General features: G+C 40.3%; 1 protein-coding gene across 1 annotated transcript in view; it reads right to left on the bottom strand.

Moving 5' to 3' along the window:
- Positions 1–22,833, bottom strand: part of LOC139123091 (protein lin-54 homolog) — a 35,835-nt gene extending 13,002 nt beyond the window's left edge. Inside the window, exons 1-3 of the mRNA XM_070689080.1 lie at positions 22,556–22,833; positions 1,723–2,680; positions 176–323 (exon numbers count right to left, since the gene is read on the bottom strand). Coding sequence (XP_070545181.1) covers positions 176–323; positions 1,723–2,574 — 1,000 coding nt within the window. The 5' untranslated portion in view covers positions 2,575–2,680; positions 22,556–22,833. The remainder of the gene's footprint in view (positions 1–175; positions 324–1,722; positions 2,681–22,555) is intronic.
- Between the last annotated feature and the right edge of the window lie 4 nt (positions 22,834–22,837).

The raw sequence follows: 22,837 nt of genomic DNA, 5'->3' as shown, positions 1-22,837 counted from the left end.
ACAAAATATCATTCATGTTTGCACACCACTATTGACATTGATGAGGATGGTCAAGTATGCAAATCAAACGATAATGACTTATTATCAATGAAGATATTCACAGACTGTGGATTCTGCATGCATTGTGAATCCTGTACAAAAAGTGACCATGGCTGTGACTGGCTAATCCACTTACCAACAGTATTGGTGACACTGGATGTTGCTGAACTAACCAGTCTGACATAGGTAAATTTACTACCAGGGACTTGGATCTGCTGCATTGTAGCTGGTATGGCTGCTTTGTTAGAGTTCACAGCGTGCACACCAACAGGTTTACCACCAGCCTGCAAGACGGAAACAACAAGAATTCAGATGAAATGATACAGAATACTGTCAATCTTTTATAAAATAAAATGAACTTTGATGGAATGTGTTGAACATAAGGGTATTACAAACATGCATGTTTGACCACAGTACTGCTGTTAGATTTCAACATCGTAAATTTTTTAACAAATAGCTGAAACGTTTCGGATTTATTCAGAGTCAATATGATAAAATTAATCCTTTTTCTCTAAGAGATCGCAATTTGTAACTTCAAGATTAAATTTTAATAATTGAATGAACATGCAGGCTCAATTAATTTTTGATAAACTTGCAGGTCAAGCTACATGTTGAAGATCTGTAAGATTTGATATGTAATCCATTCAATGCCCATCCTCGATCTGAATACATGTACATGTATGAGTGTTTATTTGGATTAATCAAACTTCCACTTACCATTCATGGCTGTTTTGACCAAAAATTTCTTAAATTTTTGGATAGTTGGCGCAAAAAGGGACTTGTACAAAAAAATTCTATATGCTTTTGGGTGTCACAACACCTATTAGATCTACCTGACTTCTTTGGCATTGAATGTTGCAATTTTACACGTACAGGTACTGTTGCTATACAGTAGAATGGGCCTTGGAAACAGATGTTTGGACTCTCAAACTTTTATGGCCTACCATTTGTGGATTCTTATTTTGAAGCTCTTGTAGAAGGTAAAGTTTTTGTCGGTTAAATTTTGTGGGGTAACAAAAAGTATTTTCCCCCATAGAGACAACACAGGGGTGGCAGCCATTTTGAATTTCAAATATCAGTAAAATATTGGGTAATTTGTTTCTCTAGTACCAAAATTCTGGCTGTGGCCCCAGATTTTTATTCTTCATTTTGAAAGAGAATGGTTGAAAGTTTGCTTGAGAAAACTTGTGCAAAAGTTTAAATCTTTCATTTTTATGACGCGAGCTATTGAAAACCAGGTAGGAAGTTTTATAGACAATGCAAATAGCAGTCAAAGCCCAGATGGGGTGGGGTAGGTTAATGTCCTGGAATTTCCACCTAACCAGATTAAGATTAAGGAGGAAAATTTGTTGAATACTAAGGGGCATTAGAATCTCCCTTCTGTCATCAAGAATAGATATAATAGGAGAAAAGAGTAATAAGATTAGCTGTTGCCACGGCATTTCTGTCTAATTACACTCTAATCTTGTAATTACCTAAATCATGTCAATGTACATGTGTAAAATCTGGCTTAATGTTCAGCGCTTGCTACCCTGGACAAAAATGACATTATATTATTCATCAAATGGAGAAAATGGAGAAATTAATATAAAACCTAAATAAAAATTTACAGGTATGAAATACTGGTATATTGAACTCATTCTGAATGATGGTAATTTGCTGGTATTACACGACACTTCTTACCGTCAGAGTAGCAACCTGGGTTGTTGATGTTGGCTTTGCTACTGTCATTGTGGTCACCACTGAAGTTCCTGCTACCATGGGTGTCTTGACAATAGAGGCACCACCTTGCGTTGCAATTTGCCCGGTGACGTGAATGGGCGCTGGAGCGATTTTCTTGGGAGTGGTGACCATTATCGGTTTGGTGACGATCTTGCCTGGACTTTTCAGAGGGGAGATTGCAATCTTGTTGGCCGGCGCAAGTTGATTCTTTGTCGGTGATGCCAGGACGATGCCCTTTGTAGTAACGTTCCCCGGCGAAACTGTCACAAGTTTGACTGGTGATGAACCGTGTGTTAAAGACTGCACTACAGAAGTTGGCATGTGGCTCAACGGCACATTTGTCATTGTCACTGCATTCGTTACTGGCCTGCTGATTACAGGGTTTTTAGTAAATATAACTTTTGTCACGTACTGCCCACTCCCCGATGGCGCTGGCCGTTTGACCCCGGCAATAGTCCTGGGTGGCGTTGATGGCGCCGCAGATTTACCACCCTGTGCCGCTGAGACAATTTTTTGTGGGGACGACGTCACTGAACTTACCACCACTGTACTTTTAGACGTATTGCTGGCATTTGTGACTTGCCCTTGTGTGGTCGCTGCAGTTGTTTGTGTGTTCACAATTGATATGGGTACTGCCACTGTCGATGTCGTTGGCGGGGTCGCAATCGATATGTTCACTGGAAAGGCAGTTGTTGCTGACTGACTGTCTGATATCGGAGTCATCGTGATAAGCGCAGATTTGTCTGTTCCAGTGCTGGCTAATATGTTGTCAAGTTCAGCTTGTATGTCAGCTGTAACATCAGAGGTTTCCATGTCAAAAGTACTCTAGTCTCAATTGTGTTTATTCGTTTCCTCTGTGGCTTTATTGTATGGGATACTGTAGTTGATTTCTACCTCCAAATTCGGAAAAACATTTTCTCTGAAATTTAAAATAGAAAAAGATGAATGAAATGGGTCTTGAAAATATCTGTTTTCATTGTGAGACTACACAGATATTTAAAGGCACATGAGCTGCAACTTTTGACATTATTTTCATGGTTTTATATTAAGAATCACGTTAGTTCATAGAAATGTGCTTACTCAGAGATGTTTACTTAAGTATAATTATCCACTGAGTGGGACTGTATGGGGAGGTTTCAGTAAGACAAATAATAAACGAGTGCCGCACCCAAATATGGCAGCCACCATACAACTACATGTAAATGATAAACAGCGTAAATGGTGCATGTACACATTTAAATCTTTACAAATACAACAAGGTGCAAACCACTGAAGCAATGGGAAAGGAATTCACTTCACTTTGACATAAAAAATTCTCCATGTTTCACATAATATGGCAAGATTTTAAAAATGGCGGGAAATTTAAAATGAACAAAAATCTGTTCAATTTCTCGCTATTCTGCCACAAGAATATTTTGTTGAAGCATAGTTTATGACTATATCCCTTTTCCTGCCAAGTCGGTGAAAATCCGCTTGAAATTCGGTGTAGCTAGAATCTGAGCAGCCACGACCGTTATCCTGCCAAGGCGGTGGAAATCGGGCTACTTTTTGGTACCCCTTTTCCTGCCTAGTCGACGGAACTACGTGTAGCAAACCCTTGCTCGCGCTAGGGGTCGTTCGAGGACAGGTTTTGGGCGAGCAACGGCGTTTGCTCTCGAAATGGGTTCACAGAGAGTCCAACGACAGGGAAAGGTGCGGAAGCTACCCAGCCAGTCCCCCACCCCGGTGGGGGACTGGTTTTTTTGGGGGGACGAGTAGCGTACTTGGCAGGTTAGCACGTTGACGTATTCTAGCGGAGTTTGGGTTAACTTGGCTCTGAGGCACTACATAGATTGCGGCCGAAATTGACCGTCTCGGCAACGCTAATCTGTAAGGCAACCGCCTAAGACCGCCTCAGCTGGCGGTGCAATTTTTTGCCAATGGTGCGAGACGAAAATCACGGACTTGGTCCTGATTGACGGGAAGTGCGGACGGATTTGACGGACTCGGCTTTCTCTAAGGCAACCGCCTAAGACCGCCTCAGCTGGCGGTGCAATTTTTTGCCAATGGTGCGAGACGAAAATCACGGACTTGGTCCTGATTGACGGGAAGTGCGGACGGATTTGACGGACTCGGCTTGATTAGTCCCTGACATGGAACTGATCCGAACGGACTTGAGCGACATTTGTGAAGGGTAACCACCGCTTTTAACCGACTTGTTACCTTCTCGAAAAGACTACCCACTCAGATGTCGGACGTTGTCGGCTGCACTTGGCTCTAGACGTTCAAGCCGTGCAACGAAACACACCGCCTCAGCCTTGCCATTCAGGACATGGCCTCAAAATTTGATACCATTGTTCACCGACTTGGCGGCTGCGGTTAGGTGCGTGAACCGTTGTTCACCGACTTGTTACGCCTGTGTTGTCCCTGTGAAGTTCGGCTAACGGCCGAGTCTAACGGGAGTTGGCAGACTGTGTTTGGTTTATACCGTAGTATGACCGACTCAGGTAGAGGTACCTGTCGGTATATTCCGAGTTTACGCACTCGGGCGTCAATGACGGGTCGTCATCACCGCTGATGACGTAGACGTGCTGGCCACGTTATTTGAAGGAGCCATGTTTGCCCAACGGACGAGGCCGAGACAGCCGTTGACAATTTTGGCATCCTTCATCTTTGACCGCCTTAGTTGGGTAAGCCGCTCGGCAGGCGACGGTTATGACCTAAACAAGCCGCTGAAGCACTGTTCGTTGCCGTACAAGAACGAGACGGCCAGTCCATTACTGCTTAATGGGCAATCTGTCGGGTTGGCTTGTCACCGACTTGGATGACAATACGCCCTGCGCAGGCGTACTTAGAAGGGACATGAGGTTAAAGATACGGGTTTCCCACCCGTACTAAACATGGGCTTGGGCCAACGTCCTTGGGTGGCAGGTGCGCATGCCACGTACCCAGCTGGACGGAATGTCAAGTTGAGATGCTAATGACATTGACTATGTTATGCTAAGTGCTCGAGGGATTTGCATCGCAAATGAGTATTATTAGCATATCAAATGGTGCGGACAGGCAATTTACATGACGGGTAGGAATGTCAGCGCCGGTTGGTGGACTGATTGCCGTAGGTCCATTATAATAACAGGTGGATGCATATATTAACACCCCTGCGTCCAATCATGTCCAGGGCTTTGTTTCCCTGTGGCTTTAAAAGGGAGGGACCTGCTAGTCTGTCGACACTGTTCCAGACATGAGCTTGACGGACCGCAAAAGTTTTCTGAAGGCGAGCAGACGACTGAAGCTCAAAGATGCAGAGTCTCCGGGCGGTAGTGGTAGCGATCGTTGTGATGTCCCTAGTAAACGTTCTAAGAAGTCGGGCAAGAAACGCTCCCGTAAGGCGAAGCCATCTCCGGCTGAAAAACCCAGTGGTAAGCGTAAACGTAAGACGATCGTTCTGCCGATGAGGATGATGACGGGTCACCGTTGCCAGTGGTTCTCACCCGGCTGCTCCGGGAGAGACTACTTCACCTGCAGAGACTACATCTGCTCTTGTGGGAGATACTTCACCTGCACAGACTACGTCTGCTGCTGCTAGTGAGACAGTGAGTAATGAGACGGCTGATGCCATTGGTTCTCCCCGGCTGCTCCGGGAGAGACACCACCTGTTGCTACTATGAGCCCTCATCCTGCGTCAGGAGAGGTTCCTGTGCCCAGTGCGAAAGAGCTTGAGTCCTCGTCATCAGCAGAGGCTGCCGAGCCCGCTCCTGCCATAGTTTTGTGTGCTGCGATGTCCCCGCCGAAAAAGATAGTGCGGAGGGTTCGTTATCAGGATAGCCCACCTGATTTTGAGCCAGATATGATCCTTGATGCCGCTACGGGCGAGTTCAGGCCCAGACGCCCAGACGACGGTGATATCACCGCTGAGTCCGACTCGGAGGTTGACGAGGATGCGGCAGAGGACGATGACTTTTATGACAGGCAGTATGTAGGTGAGGCAAGCTCTGACGACGATGATGACGTTGCTGCTGTGTTGGCGGAGGACGACACCCCTCCTGTCTGGCGTATGTCGGAGACTACCGATGCTAATATATTTGAGGAGACCGATTTTGACCATGAGAGAGGACCGACTTTCACCTTGCCCAGCCACGCCCGTGAGCTCGATGACGTTGCTGCTGTGTTGGCGGAGGACGACACCCCTCCTGTCTGGCGTATGTCGGAGATTACCGATGCTAATATATTTGAGGAGACCGATTTTGACCATGAGAGAGGACCGACTTTCACCTTGCCCAGCCACGCCCGTGAGCTCGATTACTTTTTTAAGTTTATTCCAGCTACACTGATCAGATTGGCCAAGGACGAGACTAATAAATACGCCAAATTCCACCAGCGACATATCGCTAGGAAAATAGATAAATACTGGCGTAACGCTGACTACCGAGAGGTGCAGGCGTTCATTGGCGTCTTAGTCTGTATGGGTATCGACCGTAAATCATCAGTGGAGGATTATTGGTCTAGCGATCCCTTTCTGAGAAACCAGGGTATTTCTACTGTGATTACCCGCAGTCGCTTTCAGCAGCTTATGCGATACTTTCATCTGGCAGACCCAGAGAACGATCCACGTCGTGATCCTGATGAGGCACGCCGCCGACGTCGGTGTCAGGAGGATCCCTGTATAAAATCAATCCATGGATGGAGCCCATAGTTGACCGGTGCGTAAATAATTATAAGATGGGTAGAGAGATCTCCATCGACGAGGGCATGGTGCGATTTAAGGGCCGTTCTAAATTTAAGCAGAGATTACCGCATAAGCCTGATCGAGACGGTTTCAAGATATGGCAGCTGTGCGACTCCACCACTGCATACATAGCTAACTTTGCACCGTACCTAGGTGTGAAATATCGGGATCGGACTGATGGGAGACGGCAGGAGCGAGGTGTGGTGAAAAGAATTACGATGGAGCTGGTCCAGCCATTCTGTGGATATAATCACAGCCTATTCTGTGATAGCCTGTTTAGCACGGTCGTTACTGCTAGAGAGCTGATGGAGACCGGGATCTACATGGTCGGGAGTTTTAACCGCCGTAATCGTCGCACCATGCCCCCTCAATTAATTCCGCCGGGTAAGAGGAAGCGCCTTCCTCTGTCTGTTGGGGATATGAAGCCACGACCAGAACGGACTCTCGTCTTAACATCACTGCTTATCAGGATAGTAACGCTCAGGTGCTGATCTTGAATACGGTCTATCCACCCTTGGAGTGCGTGCCAGTGGGGGAGGGAGACGAGCGGCGACAAGTGCCTCTGTCGCTGTATAATTATCGCCGGTACATGGGAGGCGTCGACCGAGCCAACCAGAAGCGCAAGTACTTTCACACTGGGCGCAAGAACCACAGATGGTGGACATATCTGGCATGTTACCTGATTGATGTTGCCCTGGTAAATGCATATATATGCTTCAAGCATGTACACCCTGATAGTAAGCTGACCCATAAGATGTTTCATCTGCGTGTCGGGAAACAACTCATTGGCGGTTATTGTGGGCGATCGCAGCCCAGTGTGAGAGAGGTCGAGGCCACTGTTTCTCTTGCCTCGTACATCAATCCACAAAATCAGCCGATGCACGTTGTCAGCCGTTTGGAGGGGCGGCAGAAATGCTGTAAAGTATGTAGCAGAGAGGGTAAGACCACTGCGAGCGGACGACTGTCTGAGACGTCCAAAGGATGTAGTCTGTGCGGGGTTCATCTTCACGAGGGCGAGTGTTTTGCGGCTTTTCATCATCGCATGATGCTACGAGGTAAGAGGAGCATTGGCGTGCAGACCTCTACTCACACAGCCCCGACGACACCCATCAGCAAGAGAACCCGACGTAAATAACAGACAGGGGACAGCTTCGCCTAACAGTGGCTTGACTGTATTCTTAACACGGACCATGATCACATTTTGAGCACGGTTGTGCCGTTTGTTTGTGCTTTACGATCCCGCTGATTGTAATTGAAACACGGATTATTTTGTACAATCCCCCGATTGTAATCTTTGTAACACGGACCATGCACTCGGACGTCGAGACAGACTCTGAGATTTATTATTCGGCATAATGTAAATTATTCCCGAATAAAATACTATCTATGGATCGCATATTTTCGTTTGTTTTATTTAGACGGATTATTTTGTACAATTCCCCCTATTATAATTTTTGAAACACGGATCTGCCACCCCGATTGTAATTTTTGAAACACGGACCATGCACTCGGACGTCGAGACAGACTCCGAGATTTATTGTTCGGCATAATGTAAATTATTCCCGAATAAAATACTATCTATGATCGCATATTTTCGTTTGTTTTGTTTTTACCCCCACTTTCGTTTTTGGCAGATCCGTAAGGACGCTATAGTAATGGATGAACGTGCGTTGTATCACGTGGGAGGGGCACAGCCCAACGGAGGCTGTGCTCGTGCGACGTAGAACCAACCATCTGTCGTTGGGGTTAGTGCATAGAGCAGTTGCACTGTCCAGAGCTAAGGTGGTACAAAACTGCACCTTAGTAACAACTGCACAACTAACCTGTTAGGAAACGGTAACACTAACGAGCTAAGTGTTCACTGAACTGGCCAAACTACGTACACGCCTTCCTTCAATGGCGGAACTATGTCGTTGACACTACGTCAAAGCAGACTGCAATGTGCGACTCTTCCAAGTCGTTCAAAGTACGTGGCCAAGTGACACAACCCAGGGGAAACAGGACAGGTTTGAGGGTGCTCCCGCACCCATAGCACTAACCCCTGGGTCTTCTACTAACCCACGAGAGAGGTGACGTTTCCCCGGTGTGGCCGTGCGTGCCGGCGAACGAGCTTTACTTCCGCGAAAGTAAGCTAGAAAAGGGCATAAAAGTGCACGTCCCCCGGGGCAAACAACGCCCGTGACCTCATCATTTTCTGGACACAACCTCATCAGCGGTTGCCCCTCTATACGGGCATGCAAAAATTTTTGAAGTCTAACACGTATATGGTCGGTAATCGTACCCCGAAAATGCGGTATTTTCCCGCCAAATGCCTGGCAGGAAAGCGTGCAGGAGAGCCTATCTTCTGTAGACACGGAAAAGGGGGCCGGTTTTGACCGACTTGGCAGGATAACGGACAGGGGCGCTCGGCAGGAAAAGGGATATAGTTCAGTTTGTCGATTGCAATGAATATCTGAGGAAATTGGAGGTATACCGGTACCTTGAGGTTAGACAAATTTTGAGCAGAGTTGCAGCTCATGGGTCTGCAGACGATATCCGTTTTGACTTCAGAAAATCTCCTGAAGTAGATTAAAGTGGGGGTGAGGTCACCGTGGTCGGTAGTCTGTCATGTCATGCATCTTCGTGGGGCAATTAGAAGCATTATAAGCTAATTAGTCATTTGTATTCATGTCCCTGCAAAATGCCATTTACCAATGATAAAATAAGACGGGTTTTGTCTCATTTAGAAAAAGAAGAGCTGACATGAACCGGGATGAAATACAGCCTTTGTTGATGATGTAAGCCTGAATAATCTTTTGTACTCAAAACTGCTGGTTTCTCTGCACACGTAAAGATTTTCCGACATGAAACATTGCCTTCAAAAGTCCATATATGCTGGTTAAGCTTTAAGTGCTTACAGTATACCAAAATGAATCCATTTTGAGACTCATACATGTAATTTGGTATATCAAATATCATTAATGTTGTGTGTCACCATATGCCACAGAAATCATTTTTAACAACTTATACATTTTTATCTCATGAAATAAATCTTTGAAAGAACCAATTACTGAACTTCTGAATGAATTCAAAATTAAGCTTGTTGCTACCAATTTTGTCTTCAGCCGAAAAACAGCATGCTGGGAAACGTAATCATATATGCATGACTGATTTATTGATCAATCATATGTATTTTTATTAAATGATCTATGGGTAAAGTAATTTGACAAAAAAGTTGAATCCTACTAAGGGTAGAGTGAATTACCATTTACACATTCATTTAAACCGTATTGGTGCAGAAATAAGTCACATAGATTGCTTTGATTAAGGGGTCTGATAATGATATTCAGCACGGGGGGAAAAAGTGTCTATTGATACAAATACATATACAGGATACTAACCCAGCTGTCACACCATTGGTGAAGGCAAGCAATGTAATTCACAAGCCCTTTCACGGTGTAAAGATTTCAGTGTGTTTATATACAATGCACGATGCACCGGTATACAGTAAGTGTGTCAATCACACAGGAAATCAACAAGATCATCCTTGTTGACGAACAAGAAACAACTTCCTTTTCAGACCATAAATCCAACCACACTTTCAAAAGATCAATGTTAACATTTAAATTGGAAAGACTGGAGAATTTTCTATATTTTGGAATTTGACCTACATATATGCAACATCTGTTTAACGTTTTACTTTCCTTTTCACCAATTTAAAACATTTAATACATACATCATTATGATAAACGTATCAGACCTTACTACATGTACATTTATGAAGAGAGATTCACTCATTTTTGAAGAAATATTATCCTTCGTGGTTTAACCAATGCATTTTCAACAGGGCTGTCAAATCTTTAAAAATGGATATTGGGCGCAACAGAATTCATAGAATCACAGAAAAGATAAATTGCCCCTTCCTTCAAAGATTTAGTATGCATTTCACATTGATGAACTTGGGATGTTCCGGATAATAGTACTGAAAGATGGGGAATTTTGTGGAATTCAATATATCTCAAGCTCAAAAACTTGTGCCAAGATTTATCAAACACAACTATGAGGACAATGAGCATGTGCATATTGAACACAGACTGATTATACAGTTTAGTCAAAGCAGGTTATGTGTACACATATTGTACATTTCATGCTTGACAGACCAATTAAAAACGTCATTGATATTATATAACATCTCACAATTACGCAATATTTACGCTCACTGTACATGTACATGTATGATTGGCTTGGCTTTGACAAGTTCTTGCTATGTACCCGTACTTTCATATTCTTATAGAGCACGCAAGTACTGTATACATTCCATATGAAAGAATTTTATTATCTTATAGCTAGCACAAATCAATTAACTTAAGTACCACATCAACACAGGAAACACTACTGACTGGACTTTATGAATCATTAACCTTTCTGCTTTTCAGTCTTTAAACTTTCCCTTCCAATAAATCACCGGTGAAATTACGGCGACACGTACATGTATGCAGATAGTCGCTACTACAAAATAAGGCCAAAGTAAAGTAAATTCTTTGTTTTGCGTCCGCGCGCGCCTAGGTTTTTGGAGATTTTTCGGAAAAAAAACACAAACTTTCCTTTCAAATTTTCGCCATTGATGGCACTATTTTGTCGCAAAAACAAGTCGTAGCTTTTAACTTTGCGACGAAACACATCTTTACGGCAGTCAGATTTCACTAATGGACCATGTGGTGACCTAAAACAGTACTCTCTACACATTTACCCCTGTTGATACTCTCAGCCCCACGCCGGGGCCTCACGTTCCCGCTATCTGTTGTGGCTTTGCCTGTTGTAGCTTTGTCTTCACGATAAAATTGGATGAAAGCAGGGAAATAATCGAAGTTAAAAAACAGGAAACCTTTGCACGGCAACTTGAAGGCATGGTCATTGCGAGCAATCGAGACTTGAACAGAGAGAGATTCAGTCGGCCGATTGGACTTGAGTAAGCTTACCACGACTCAGAGAGTATGGCAGACGGAGAAATCCGAAAGTGTTGAGGCCTATCCTAGTTAATTGGTCTTTTAGGTTTGCCAAAAATTTGGTTAATTTGTCCATTTTAACTTGAAACAAAAAATAAACCAGTGACCAGTCCTGTAAACGAAAGGCCTTTACGTACTCTTTTGTTCAGTTATGGTATGGGAAAGTATATTAGAATCCCTCTGTGAAAGTTCAAACTTGTAGCAGGCTGTCGTAGCTGCTCTTGAAGGAGGTCACACTTTCTGCATTAATGACATCGGCTGGTAATTTATTCCAGGTGTCAAAAACTCTTACTGAAAAAAGTTCTTTCTCGTGTTAAGTCGAACGGTTAGTTTATGAAGTTTGGGACAGTGTCCTCAAGTTCTCGAGTCGGCTGCTAACTCAAGTGAAAGGTTACAGTGGTCATGGCCTTTGATAACTAATTCTAGAGTTGAATCATGTCGCCGCGAATCTTCTTTGTTCAAGTGTTATTAAACCAAGCTGTTTAAGTCTATTTTGATAATTGTAGTGTTGGAGTTTAGGTATTATTTGCCGTGCTAAGATTTTTATGTCCTTTTGTAGCCATGGTGACCAAGCTTGTGCTGCATGTTCGAGCTGTGGTCTCACAAGTTGCTTGTAAAGACGAAGAATGACATTTTTTGATTTGTCGACAATGATCCTTTGATGAGATCAACATTCTGTTTGCTTTTTTGCAAACTTATCACATTTGCTTGAATGTTTAAGGTAGAATGAAGTAGATCGCCCAAGTCATTTTCTTCAGTTGTACGTCCCAGCAAAATATTGTTCATTGAGTATTTATTGAAGGGGTTGTTGTAGCCAGTATGCGTCCGCCAGTGTTCACTCATTTATTGTCCAAATCAGCTTGTAGAATTTCAGGATCACTACAATTTCGCAAGGGATGATATGTCTTGGTATTGTCAGTAAATTTTTGAGTTCGCAACTAATTCACCGCAAGTATGATTGATGTAGATTAGAAAGAGTACCGGTCCAAGAACTGAACCCTTTGGGGACACCATTTGTGACATATTCTCCATTCAGATGATGCTCCATTTATGACTACTCGCTGTTTTGTATTTGTCAATCATGCTTTGACCCACTGTAGAATATTTCCATTTATGCCATGATACTTCATCTTTTCAATCAATCTGGGGTGTGGTACTTTGAAAGTACAAGGAATATAGATGTGAAGTTTCCACCTAAATTTGGGTCTGATGAGTCTGTGTGTGGAGACTGACAATTGCGAAATGATTCTTTTTATTTGATGGAAAGGAAAGGTGCTGGTTTTACCAATAGTCCCGAGAGAGCTACAGGGAATACTTTTGTCAATCATATCACCAATTTCTTCTTCTCTCTGATGCCCCATCTTTCTAAAATTGAATGCCGAGGCTACAAGTTACCATTTCTGTTTGATGTTTTCTTTCAAAACAGACACCTTTCAGCAAAACTATGACATTCCATCAGAGCATAGACATTACAAGAAACTTGAAAAAAACGTACAAGAACTTGACCACAAAAGACCGCTACTGTATACTGTTATAGTGTACCCATTCCTCAAACTGTCCAGATTTAAGTAATTTGATGAGGCTCTCAAGTTGCTGTGCAATGGTATTGACATGTGGACACTTTGAGTGCACAAGAAAGAAATCTAAAACTAATAAGAGAAAAGCAAACGTCAAAGAATGCCTGTTTATTTTGATCCATTTGTTATGAAAATGCAGACAGTGACCATACAGTGTGTCACACTGTGACAGGAGTATTCATGTGATTTGAGAAAAATTGTCCGATAAAGGCAAACAGATTTTGTGTTAAATTTTCTGTGTGTGTTTTTTAGCCGCTTACCCGCGTACCTTTTAGGATTTCGAGTGGACGCAAAACAAAGAATTTACTTACTTTGGCCTAATACATGTGAACAAATACTGTTATTGGTGATGACAAAAACTTGACACATTGACAATTTTGTAAGAAACACGATGAATATTAAAGAACATTGGTTTTTGCAATCTACCAGTATCTGAATGATGAAGTGATGTCATACAGTATCTTGTTGAGACATACATGGATATTTTGTTGAGAACTATCAACATTCTGTTTTACACAAAGTAACATTCCAAAATATTCTATATACTCAGGGAAAACATACATGTACACATCTATATGTGGGACATACTGTAAGACAAAAGACTTCAGTTAATGTTTTATTAGTTTCTTCTATACAAATCTATATATGTTCTACCAGTACCTGTCCCTCATATACATTTGAATGGTAATAATTGGAATATTGTTTCTCCTGTAATAATACAAATCATCAATACTCAACGCAACTGTCGAGTACTTTTGATGTGTTTTCCAAACATGGGCTAGATTTGTCTGTGAATGCTAATTATGAGACAGATCTGATGAGTAGTGATAAATCGACCTGAGTGAAGTTCATGACAATTAACATTGTGTGCGCGCTCTTTAATTCCTCTTCTCTGAGTTATCTATTTAGAGGAACTGTAATTTGACTGCAAAAGTGCAATCGATGTTTGTCATGGACTGGAGAATAATAAATGGCCATGAGGTTGTCTGTGTGTTTAATCACCCAATTGTCCTTACAAAACTCTCCCCTTGCAATGATTCAATATTTATCACATTGTTATGGCAGTGTAGATAGAGTAGTTCCATCAGTATCAATAAAGGGCATATTTATACTGTTCTTGGTGCATTACCTAGTTCAATACTTCAGGTGAACATATTATGGGATAGCTATTGTGTTCATATGCACTTAAATGAGGTAAATCACTTTCGACCAATCAGTTGAAAGAACTGTCTGAATGATACTCATTGTATGTCACAAACTCATGCCATATGACCTTGCATTTACAGAATGATGGTTCAAAGTCCAAGTTCAGATACATAACACTGTCTTGCTTTTAAAATCTCACAATACGAGTACACAGAGCTCCAATACTGTACAACATGTACACATACATGTATTCTGCTACTCCAAATTCAAACTGCTGTATAGCACTGACAATAATGATACTTGTAGGTTTCCGGTCCCCGAGCAAAACAGATACACCATGTAAATCCGACTGGCTTGTGAACTACACACAGCTTCAGCTCATGTTTTCATATAACAGGCAGTTTTTTATACCTTTTTAATGGTATTTACAAGTCCACATTAACAGTTAAAATTTAAATTGTATATCATCTGATCTTGCTGGTATGCTTGTCATCGTGAACTTATGATAAAACTTCAGAAATTGGTAACTCCTGGCTTTGTGGGTACATGTACAGGAAGAATTTGATAAGTTAAGGTAGTAAAAAAATTCTACTATATTGTATATCACAAAATCCTTGGTATATTTGTATTGAGAGAATCATTGCAACCAGTATTTATGTGCAACCTTTAACCTATACACAGATTTGTTTCACGCAACTAAACAAAGCACTGTTTAAGGCTTGTCATGCAAAGTTCATGTCACCGTCAGGTCAAGTTGACTGAAAACCAGAGATGTTGAAGTCTAACAAAGACTTGAACATTTGAAGGTCCCTGGAAGAATAGATAATAAAATTAAAAATATGACTTAGTGACTGCACAGTTTAACATACCATGCCTAAGGAGGTGAAAATATGTTCAAGTTTTAGCTAAACTGCTTGGCTGGATGATAATAACCAATAAATGAGCAGTATCTGATTATCTATTTCAGAACTTTTGGAATATTTTGCTGCCAATATGTTTTAGAATGCACATACTGAGTATTGGAATTTAACAACACAAGTATGTGCTTTAAACAAGCCCCTGCTTTAATATTGCTGTTAACATTTTAAATACATGTAATGCTATAAAAATAAGTGGAAATCTGGTTGCTCAAATTTTCACCTGTTAAAAATGACATTATGCTATGCCCATACACAAGCTGCTTTTATTGACAAGCCGAAACTTCGACAACTGATACCTTTCATGTACATCAACATGCCTACAGTACATGTACATGTATAGTGCATACATGTACATGTACATTTGTACATGTGTATACTAGTTTATATGCACAGTTTATAGTAAAGGTACACATCTCATAGGGTGTATGAAAAAAGAGAAGTTACACTTAAGCATCAAAAGGAGAAACTAACAGGCCATAATATACAAAGCCACACTCATGCCATTATTACAGGCTGATCTAATTTGATCAACTTCACGAAAATAGTGAACTAAAATTAACATTTTCAAAATACTATTCCATCCATGGTACATGTATGTGTAGAAGTGAAAATATTCTCACAGATATTCATTTTCTTTCAGTTTTGCTTTATTACTAGTCCTGCCACTTCTCAAGTCTAGGGGTGGGATATTTCAAGGTCACAATTATCATCGCAGTGAAGAACAAATTTACACTTTGAACAGACAGATTGTTCTTCTTTTCATCATCTGAAGATCTGGAGCATCAGTTAATGACTACGAACAGCAGAGGAACTACACACCTAAGTTCCAAATCTTATTCACCCATTCAAGAAACAGAAACAGAAACATTACTTCAAAGGTATTACATACACCTTTTGTTGAGAACCCTATTTGTGATACGATAATACATTCATACTTTTCATTATAAATGCAAATGTATTCATATTTGACTTGCTTCATAAGAGCATAAGCGACATGAATTCACAGCCAGCAGATGTGTATGATAACAATAAAAATTAACCCTGTTTATGTGACAAAGACAGTCTACATTCACAGGCTCATGAGTGATTGTATACAGCGTACAAGCAATTTACACAAGTGTATGTATCGATATCAACTTTACACGACATGCATGACACAACTTTTAAGACTGTTCAATTTAATGGGGTCAGTGTATTATCTGATGAGGAAAACAGTTGGGAAAATTTGTCCCATAAAACATGTGGCAGTTGGATATTGTGAGTGAGTTACTAGCAAAAGGCCTAGGCTAGATTTTTTCGCTGTCGGCTATTTACCTTAACTTGAGAGAAAACTAGAGACATTTTGGAGACTTTTTGGCAAACTGTTGATGAGACAGCAATCTTAATCACCAAGAGGTATTATATAGTCTGTCATCTTGATTGAAATGTTGAGGCTTCACTTTATTAAGGCATAGTCATTGCATTATCTTGACTATCTTGACACCGATACAACTACATGTAGACTACAATTCAGTTGGTTTTACAACTTGTTCAGGGGGAGATATACCACCGGTATTGTACACGCCTGCCTGGTAGTGGTACCATAACTATACTCTCTTTCTCAGTCCAGACTAATATAAGACAATTTTTACCAGCATACCATCCTCACTGCAGATGCATTTTGCACCCATGGTGCAATGGCAGACCATAATCCCCAGGCACTGCAATGCATGGTGGGTAAGAAAACCCAACTTAAAAACTGGTTCAGTTTTCATCAATGTTGCAGATAGAGAGCTTGTATTTAAACTTGGCTGGTAGTCTGCCTAAAACCTAATCACTGTCTGTTCTGGTTTCTCTCCTTCAATTCTACCCAAATAATCTGCTTGATGTACTGGGATAGCCAGGATGTTTACTTTCCGTACATGAAACTTGAAAGTGAGCAAAGCAGGCCCCGACACCTGAATAGTCCAGCAAGGAATAATGGAAGAGGGCCTTTGTTCAACTGCATTGGTTTTCCAAATATGACGCTATGATTGAGAGGGATTGTTGGGTCAAGTGCATCTGTGTTGTGGCATTAGACATGAAATCCTTAGATCTTTGGGAGACAAACAACAGTAAAAGCATCTGTTGAAATCAACCACTACGTTAAAAACAAATACCACTGATCACTCATTACATGACAGAATAGAGTCTTGCTCTACTTCAGATATCGAGGTTCACCCTTTTCACCCAGCTGTGATGGAGATGCCTGTATCATAATGTTATAGGTTACATGGGGTCAAAGTTCAAGGGTTTAATTTAATTAATAATAAGCTCCTCAGCATAATTTTCTAGTAGATCCCTGCAACTGTACGATTATTCTCTTTATCAATCCTGGCTTGGTGTAAGATACATTTCTGTCAACTACAGTTCTCTTTCAGCAATTTTATGTCAGTCTGACCAACTTTACAGACATTTAAAACACACAAAACTGAAGTTGCTGATAGAAACTTTATCAATACAGGATTATACAAATACCAGTCATTTCCCAGTCATTTTACCTGAGTTCCCTATTGTTTACTGTTACAATCTACAAAGGAAAGAAGAAATGCTACTGTTATTCAAAACCAATCCACAATAATACCCTCTATGTTCCACATTCTCAAACAATAAGAATTGCTGGTACACACAAGTGTATGCATGTCCAACTACATATGTACATGTATGCTAGACCATCAAGCCAATTACCAAAGTGTTCACAATGCTACACTGTGAAAGTTTACAGATACACTTCATATCACAAAAACTCGATTGAAGTTGTGTACTATCACACAGCTAAATATCAGTCATTCAATATGATGTTCATGCACATACATTATCTGAATGATTGTATACACTATGCACAATGTAAAGTAATATGTGAGCAGTGTATAACAATAACATATTATAGGTAAAGTGAGTCAACCTGTCTTCTTTAGAGATAAGAGATTGTAATCTGATGATCAAATGATTTTATCTTCCCGTGATATTACAGCCGTGAAAACAAAATACATTTATCACTTGCATTTAATGTAAAATATCCACAAATGAATCTCAATTTGACACACGTCAAAGAAGTACACTATTTCTTACTATCACCTGTATTCATGAAATGCAATGACTTATTTTCATCATGCAGTGGTATCTTTCTTTGACTCATTATTACTGATACATGTGTAGCCTTTATCTTCTGCTGTATGATGTATAGAAAGGAATTACATGTACCACTACCAGTAGAATGTTATCCTTTTTGGTACGTAGCACGCGATGTGTTAAAGAGTTCACTTGACACAACACAATTAAATGAATACCAGTACAGAGTTTGTGTCTGCATGCAGCTTTGTATAATTCTATGAAACTAGACAAACCTGCATATTAACGGTCCTCTACCGGTACGTCTGACTGAACGCTGTTGTTTGAAGTTTTATGATGTGAATATTTGTGAAGAGAACATTCTAAATCTCTGAAGTGTAGAACTACTTTACAGTAAAGGGAGAGGGGTGTGAAACTATGTCAGTACGACTTCCATGTTTACAAACAATGTATTTCACACACAATATCTACAGTACATTAATCATGTCAACATAGCTGCAAAAGTTAAATTTTACAGTGTACATTATGACAATTTTCATCAATCGCTAACCTACCTTGGATACAGTGTTTACATCGGTCATACCAGTATGGGTCCCATACAAACTTTGAGCATGATGCTGATCATCCCCTCCCTTTAAGATTACCAGCTTTGTTAAGTTTTCCACATGCAAAGAAAAGGTGATCTTGCCAGGGAAATTAAAATGTATGTATCTGAATACACTAAGTTTTGGTTGTCATGTTGCCTGGCAAACCAGAACCTATTGCACTTGACCTTTAACCCTTTCACTTACTACAATGACACTTTGAAAGTGTAATGGAGAAATTTGGATTGGAAATTACTGCACATTTAAGAACGATACCCATTACACTAACAAACAATCTCTTCTCCACAAGATTAATTGCACTTGTTGTTCCCATGTTGTACCTTCTGTGGCTGTTAGACATTTTGTGATTGATAAACAATTCTCCATTCATATTTGTTGGTTTCATTTTTGTATGCGCTACCAAAACAGATCCCCTCCCCTATTTATAAATTATTTTGGCTAAATACTGATGCCGCTGCATGTACCAACAAGATCTCAATCCTCCTCCTTCGAAAAGGTTAAACTTTACTTGTTCGGTTAAACTTAGTCACATGAAAGTCTTACATGCTGCCTCTACACTTGCAGCTAAAAATTTCTCCAAAATTTCATTTCATTTCCTATGCTGTACATTAAATGTTTGTCAATGCTCTAAATGTGGACTTATTTCTAAAATATCAAAATTTTGTTTACTATTATTTGTTGTTTAGAACTTGGATATGAATTAGTTTTTATTTACTCCGTCACCCATCAGGTGAGAAGCCCATTTACACCCATGCAGTGTTACTGTAAGAATACATGGTAGATTTCCAGAAAAAGCCACTCGGGTCATGAATTCATTATCCCTTGATTGTGAGTCCCATACCTGAACTACTAGGCCATGATAACCCTTACAGATTCCAAGGGATGTCAAAGTCAGAAAATGACATTCTACAACATTCCAACTAGTCCCTGGTAAACTGAGGATAAGAAACATCTTAATGAAAATATATCACTCATAAGCTGTGCATATTCCTGTTTACAAAGGTGGATTTTATTGTAAGAGTAAAAGCATTATGGTAACTTCCATCCTGCAATGACTACTTGGGTTTCTCTTCTTTCACAAATATCAACTAACCATGTTAAAGTGTGGCAGGAAGCTCACGGTGAAGTTATATTTTCTTCTGGACAAATTATAACAGCTTACAAGCGAATTAAAAAATAATGTTCACATTTGCTCACACTTTGCATGAGATGGATATGTATGTGAGAGAAAGAAAAGTACTGACAGGCAGAGAATGTTGCTGAACAGAGGAATTAATGACCAAAAACTGTTTTTCTCATAAGCAGGTGCATAGGAGGTTTAGTTCCTGTAAACAAACTGGAAATACTCATTGATGAGTAAATCATCTTTAGTCATATCCAATATACATAAGGTGAACTAGATCCTGCTAATTCTTATCTTATTGGCATTACCAGGTTAAATTACCAAAGTATTGTTTTCTAGTCGTACATATCTACATATCGGTATGGTATGTACTCATGAACACTTTTCATTAATTAAAGGGGTTTCCCCTGTCATTCTTACACATATCTTTTAAGTTGTTCAGGGCCTGCCAAGGCAACGATATCAAGTCAATAAATCATAGCTTTTAAGAGTTACAACATTTGACAGTACATACATGAACGTCAAACTTCAAGATGAAAACCAACGTATAAACTGCACTTACAGTAACTCAAACAATGACATTCTGGTTTTGAAAAGACTATACGAACTAATAGCAAATGAAAGTTAACCACAAAAAAATTCTTTATATCATGAATATGCACACAGGGGCTATAATGCAAGCTGATTAAACATAATAGTAAATAAGAAATGAGATCAATACAACTCACATACATGTGAACAATTTTCAAGGCAGAAACACAGTTTATAAAAACCATCGTCTCACTACAAACAGATAAAACACTGCACAAAACATATTTTGCATTGATAGACCTGATTATTAACATTTATTTCAATGAATTTCAATATTGTTGCTATAGAACATGGCCAATAATCTCATCTGGATTTCATGTGGTTGAAAAAACTGAATGATCAAAGAAGGACATACTAAGAATTAAAACAAGTACAATATTAACACAGAAAAGTATCACGTAAATAAAAAAAAAGTTCTCCCTACAACGTCTGCATATATTTTGCTGTTTCGTTGTTTAAATTTTTATCAATCAATGAGAGAATTATTCTTGTTTATTATGTAGTTTTTATCACTGAACACGTACATATTCTTTTACCAATGTTTACCCTGAAGAAGGTGGCATATGTGTTGCTGAAACGTTGGTGTTATTTAATTAAAATTTACTGAGATTTGAGACCAGTTGTACTGCCTCATTTTTTACTCTACACATCTACATGTAAGGTACGGGCGTGTTCCCAAACTTCTCTCACATGGTTGTAGTTGGACTGACTATCTTCACAATTACACTTCTATACAAAAAAATATAGTGACTCTTTGTTTGTTAGACTTTGCAAGTGAAAATATCAAGGATGGCATTTTCTTGGAAATTAACGTTATAATGCATCACGGTACCTCTACAGAGGGACTGAGATTGCATACATAATGCAAATACGTTTTTCATTACGAACAGTAAGTTACCCCTACCACAAACTACGTTTTAGAACATATAATTCAAATATAGTAATAATATGCATGAAAGCAAATCCCGACACGAATCCTGACCACAGTTGTCTTTGTGATCATATCTGATGTCTCCAACACAACACCACTTCACAAAGGGATGTCTCCTATGAGGATTTAGGGCTTCAGATCAGGGGGGGAGGGCTCAAGGAAACTGCTGTTAAAATCAATAATTCCAACTCACAATCTGACCATCAAATTGTCAAGGTAGAACTGTAACAGGAATAATTACTGGCTAAGGCGTCACTATTATGTTGAAAACAACAACTGGTCCATTAAGATATCAAAAATCATCTCACTGATAACAGTGCTTCTGGGTCAACGTACACCTTTCTATTCCTATTGTAACCGTGCACAGGATTGAGTACTATTCTCTGCAGATAAGGAAGCCCCACAATGTATCATGGACATAATGAACACAATAGCACTGCTGGATTGGTAACTATATATAGGTCGAAGTTGAAAAGTCGCTGAAAATCAAGTGGAACGTCGAAACTGTCAGAATTAACAGAAACGGTACTTTATAACAGCAGCTTATCCGAATTACAGAAATATATTTGTCCGCATTTGCAGCAAGTATAGTGGTGTTGACTAACAAAGAAGTTACACACCAGCTGTAAAACGTATATTTCACGACGCGCGGATTTGGATCATTTTTGCCAGTATTGGTATTTTAGTTTACATCAAGAGAAGGTGATGTTTAAGTGCGGTCAAATGGGTGGTTTTCTGTAGCATCAAGGGCAATGCATACTGTGTTTTTCAAGTGTAAAGTGTAGAATATGGACATATTCCACGGCCGCAAGAGAGGGGCGTTCGACTTCACTGCAAGATCCATGATTTCTAACCATCAAAATATCCCAGAAATACACGGATGACATTTTATTGAAACACTGTCAACCGATATGTCAAGGTCATGAATGCTGGTAGTGGACGATGTGTTCAATAAAACCATGTAACTTTGTTAGTAATGATGACCGACGATTGTAGATGAAAAAAAGTTAAACGGCGCGCGTCTTTGACGCAGTGACCTTTTTGATTACATGCAACACACACATACAGTCTGGGTAGAAATTCCTGACCCTCTGCCGCTAGAAAACCGCCACGGTACTCACCCATTCGTGAAAGTGATCTCCGTTGTACTTGGTCCATATGCACTTTAGGTCCTAGAGTTTAAGGATGTGAAATCATTTTTGTATATAATTGATGCATTTTGGTGCATCTTCATCGCTCTCTGGGTCGGCAGGCTAGATATTTGTTCAAAATCACGCGCCCACCATTACCATCCCATAATATAGGGGAAAAATCCGCGAAGCGATCAGCCTCGTACAGTATACGTAGATATGACGATTATAATAATGCACTTACTCACTCAAAGGTAGTAAGAATATACATTC

Source organism: Ptychodera flava, chromosome 22, assembly GCF_041260155.1.
Source record: "Ptychodera flava strain L36383 chromosome 22, AS_Pfla_20210202, whole genome shotgun sequence".
NCBI classification, from domain to species: domain Eukaryota; kingdom Metazoa; phylum Hemichordata; class Enteropneusta; family Ptychoderidae; genus Ptychodera; species Ptychodera flava.
This window is presented reverse-complemented; position numbering and strand designations above follow the sequence as displayed.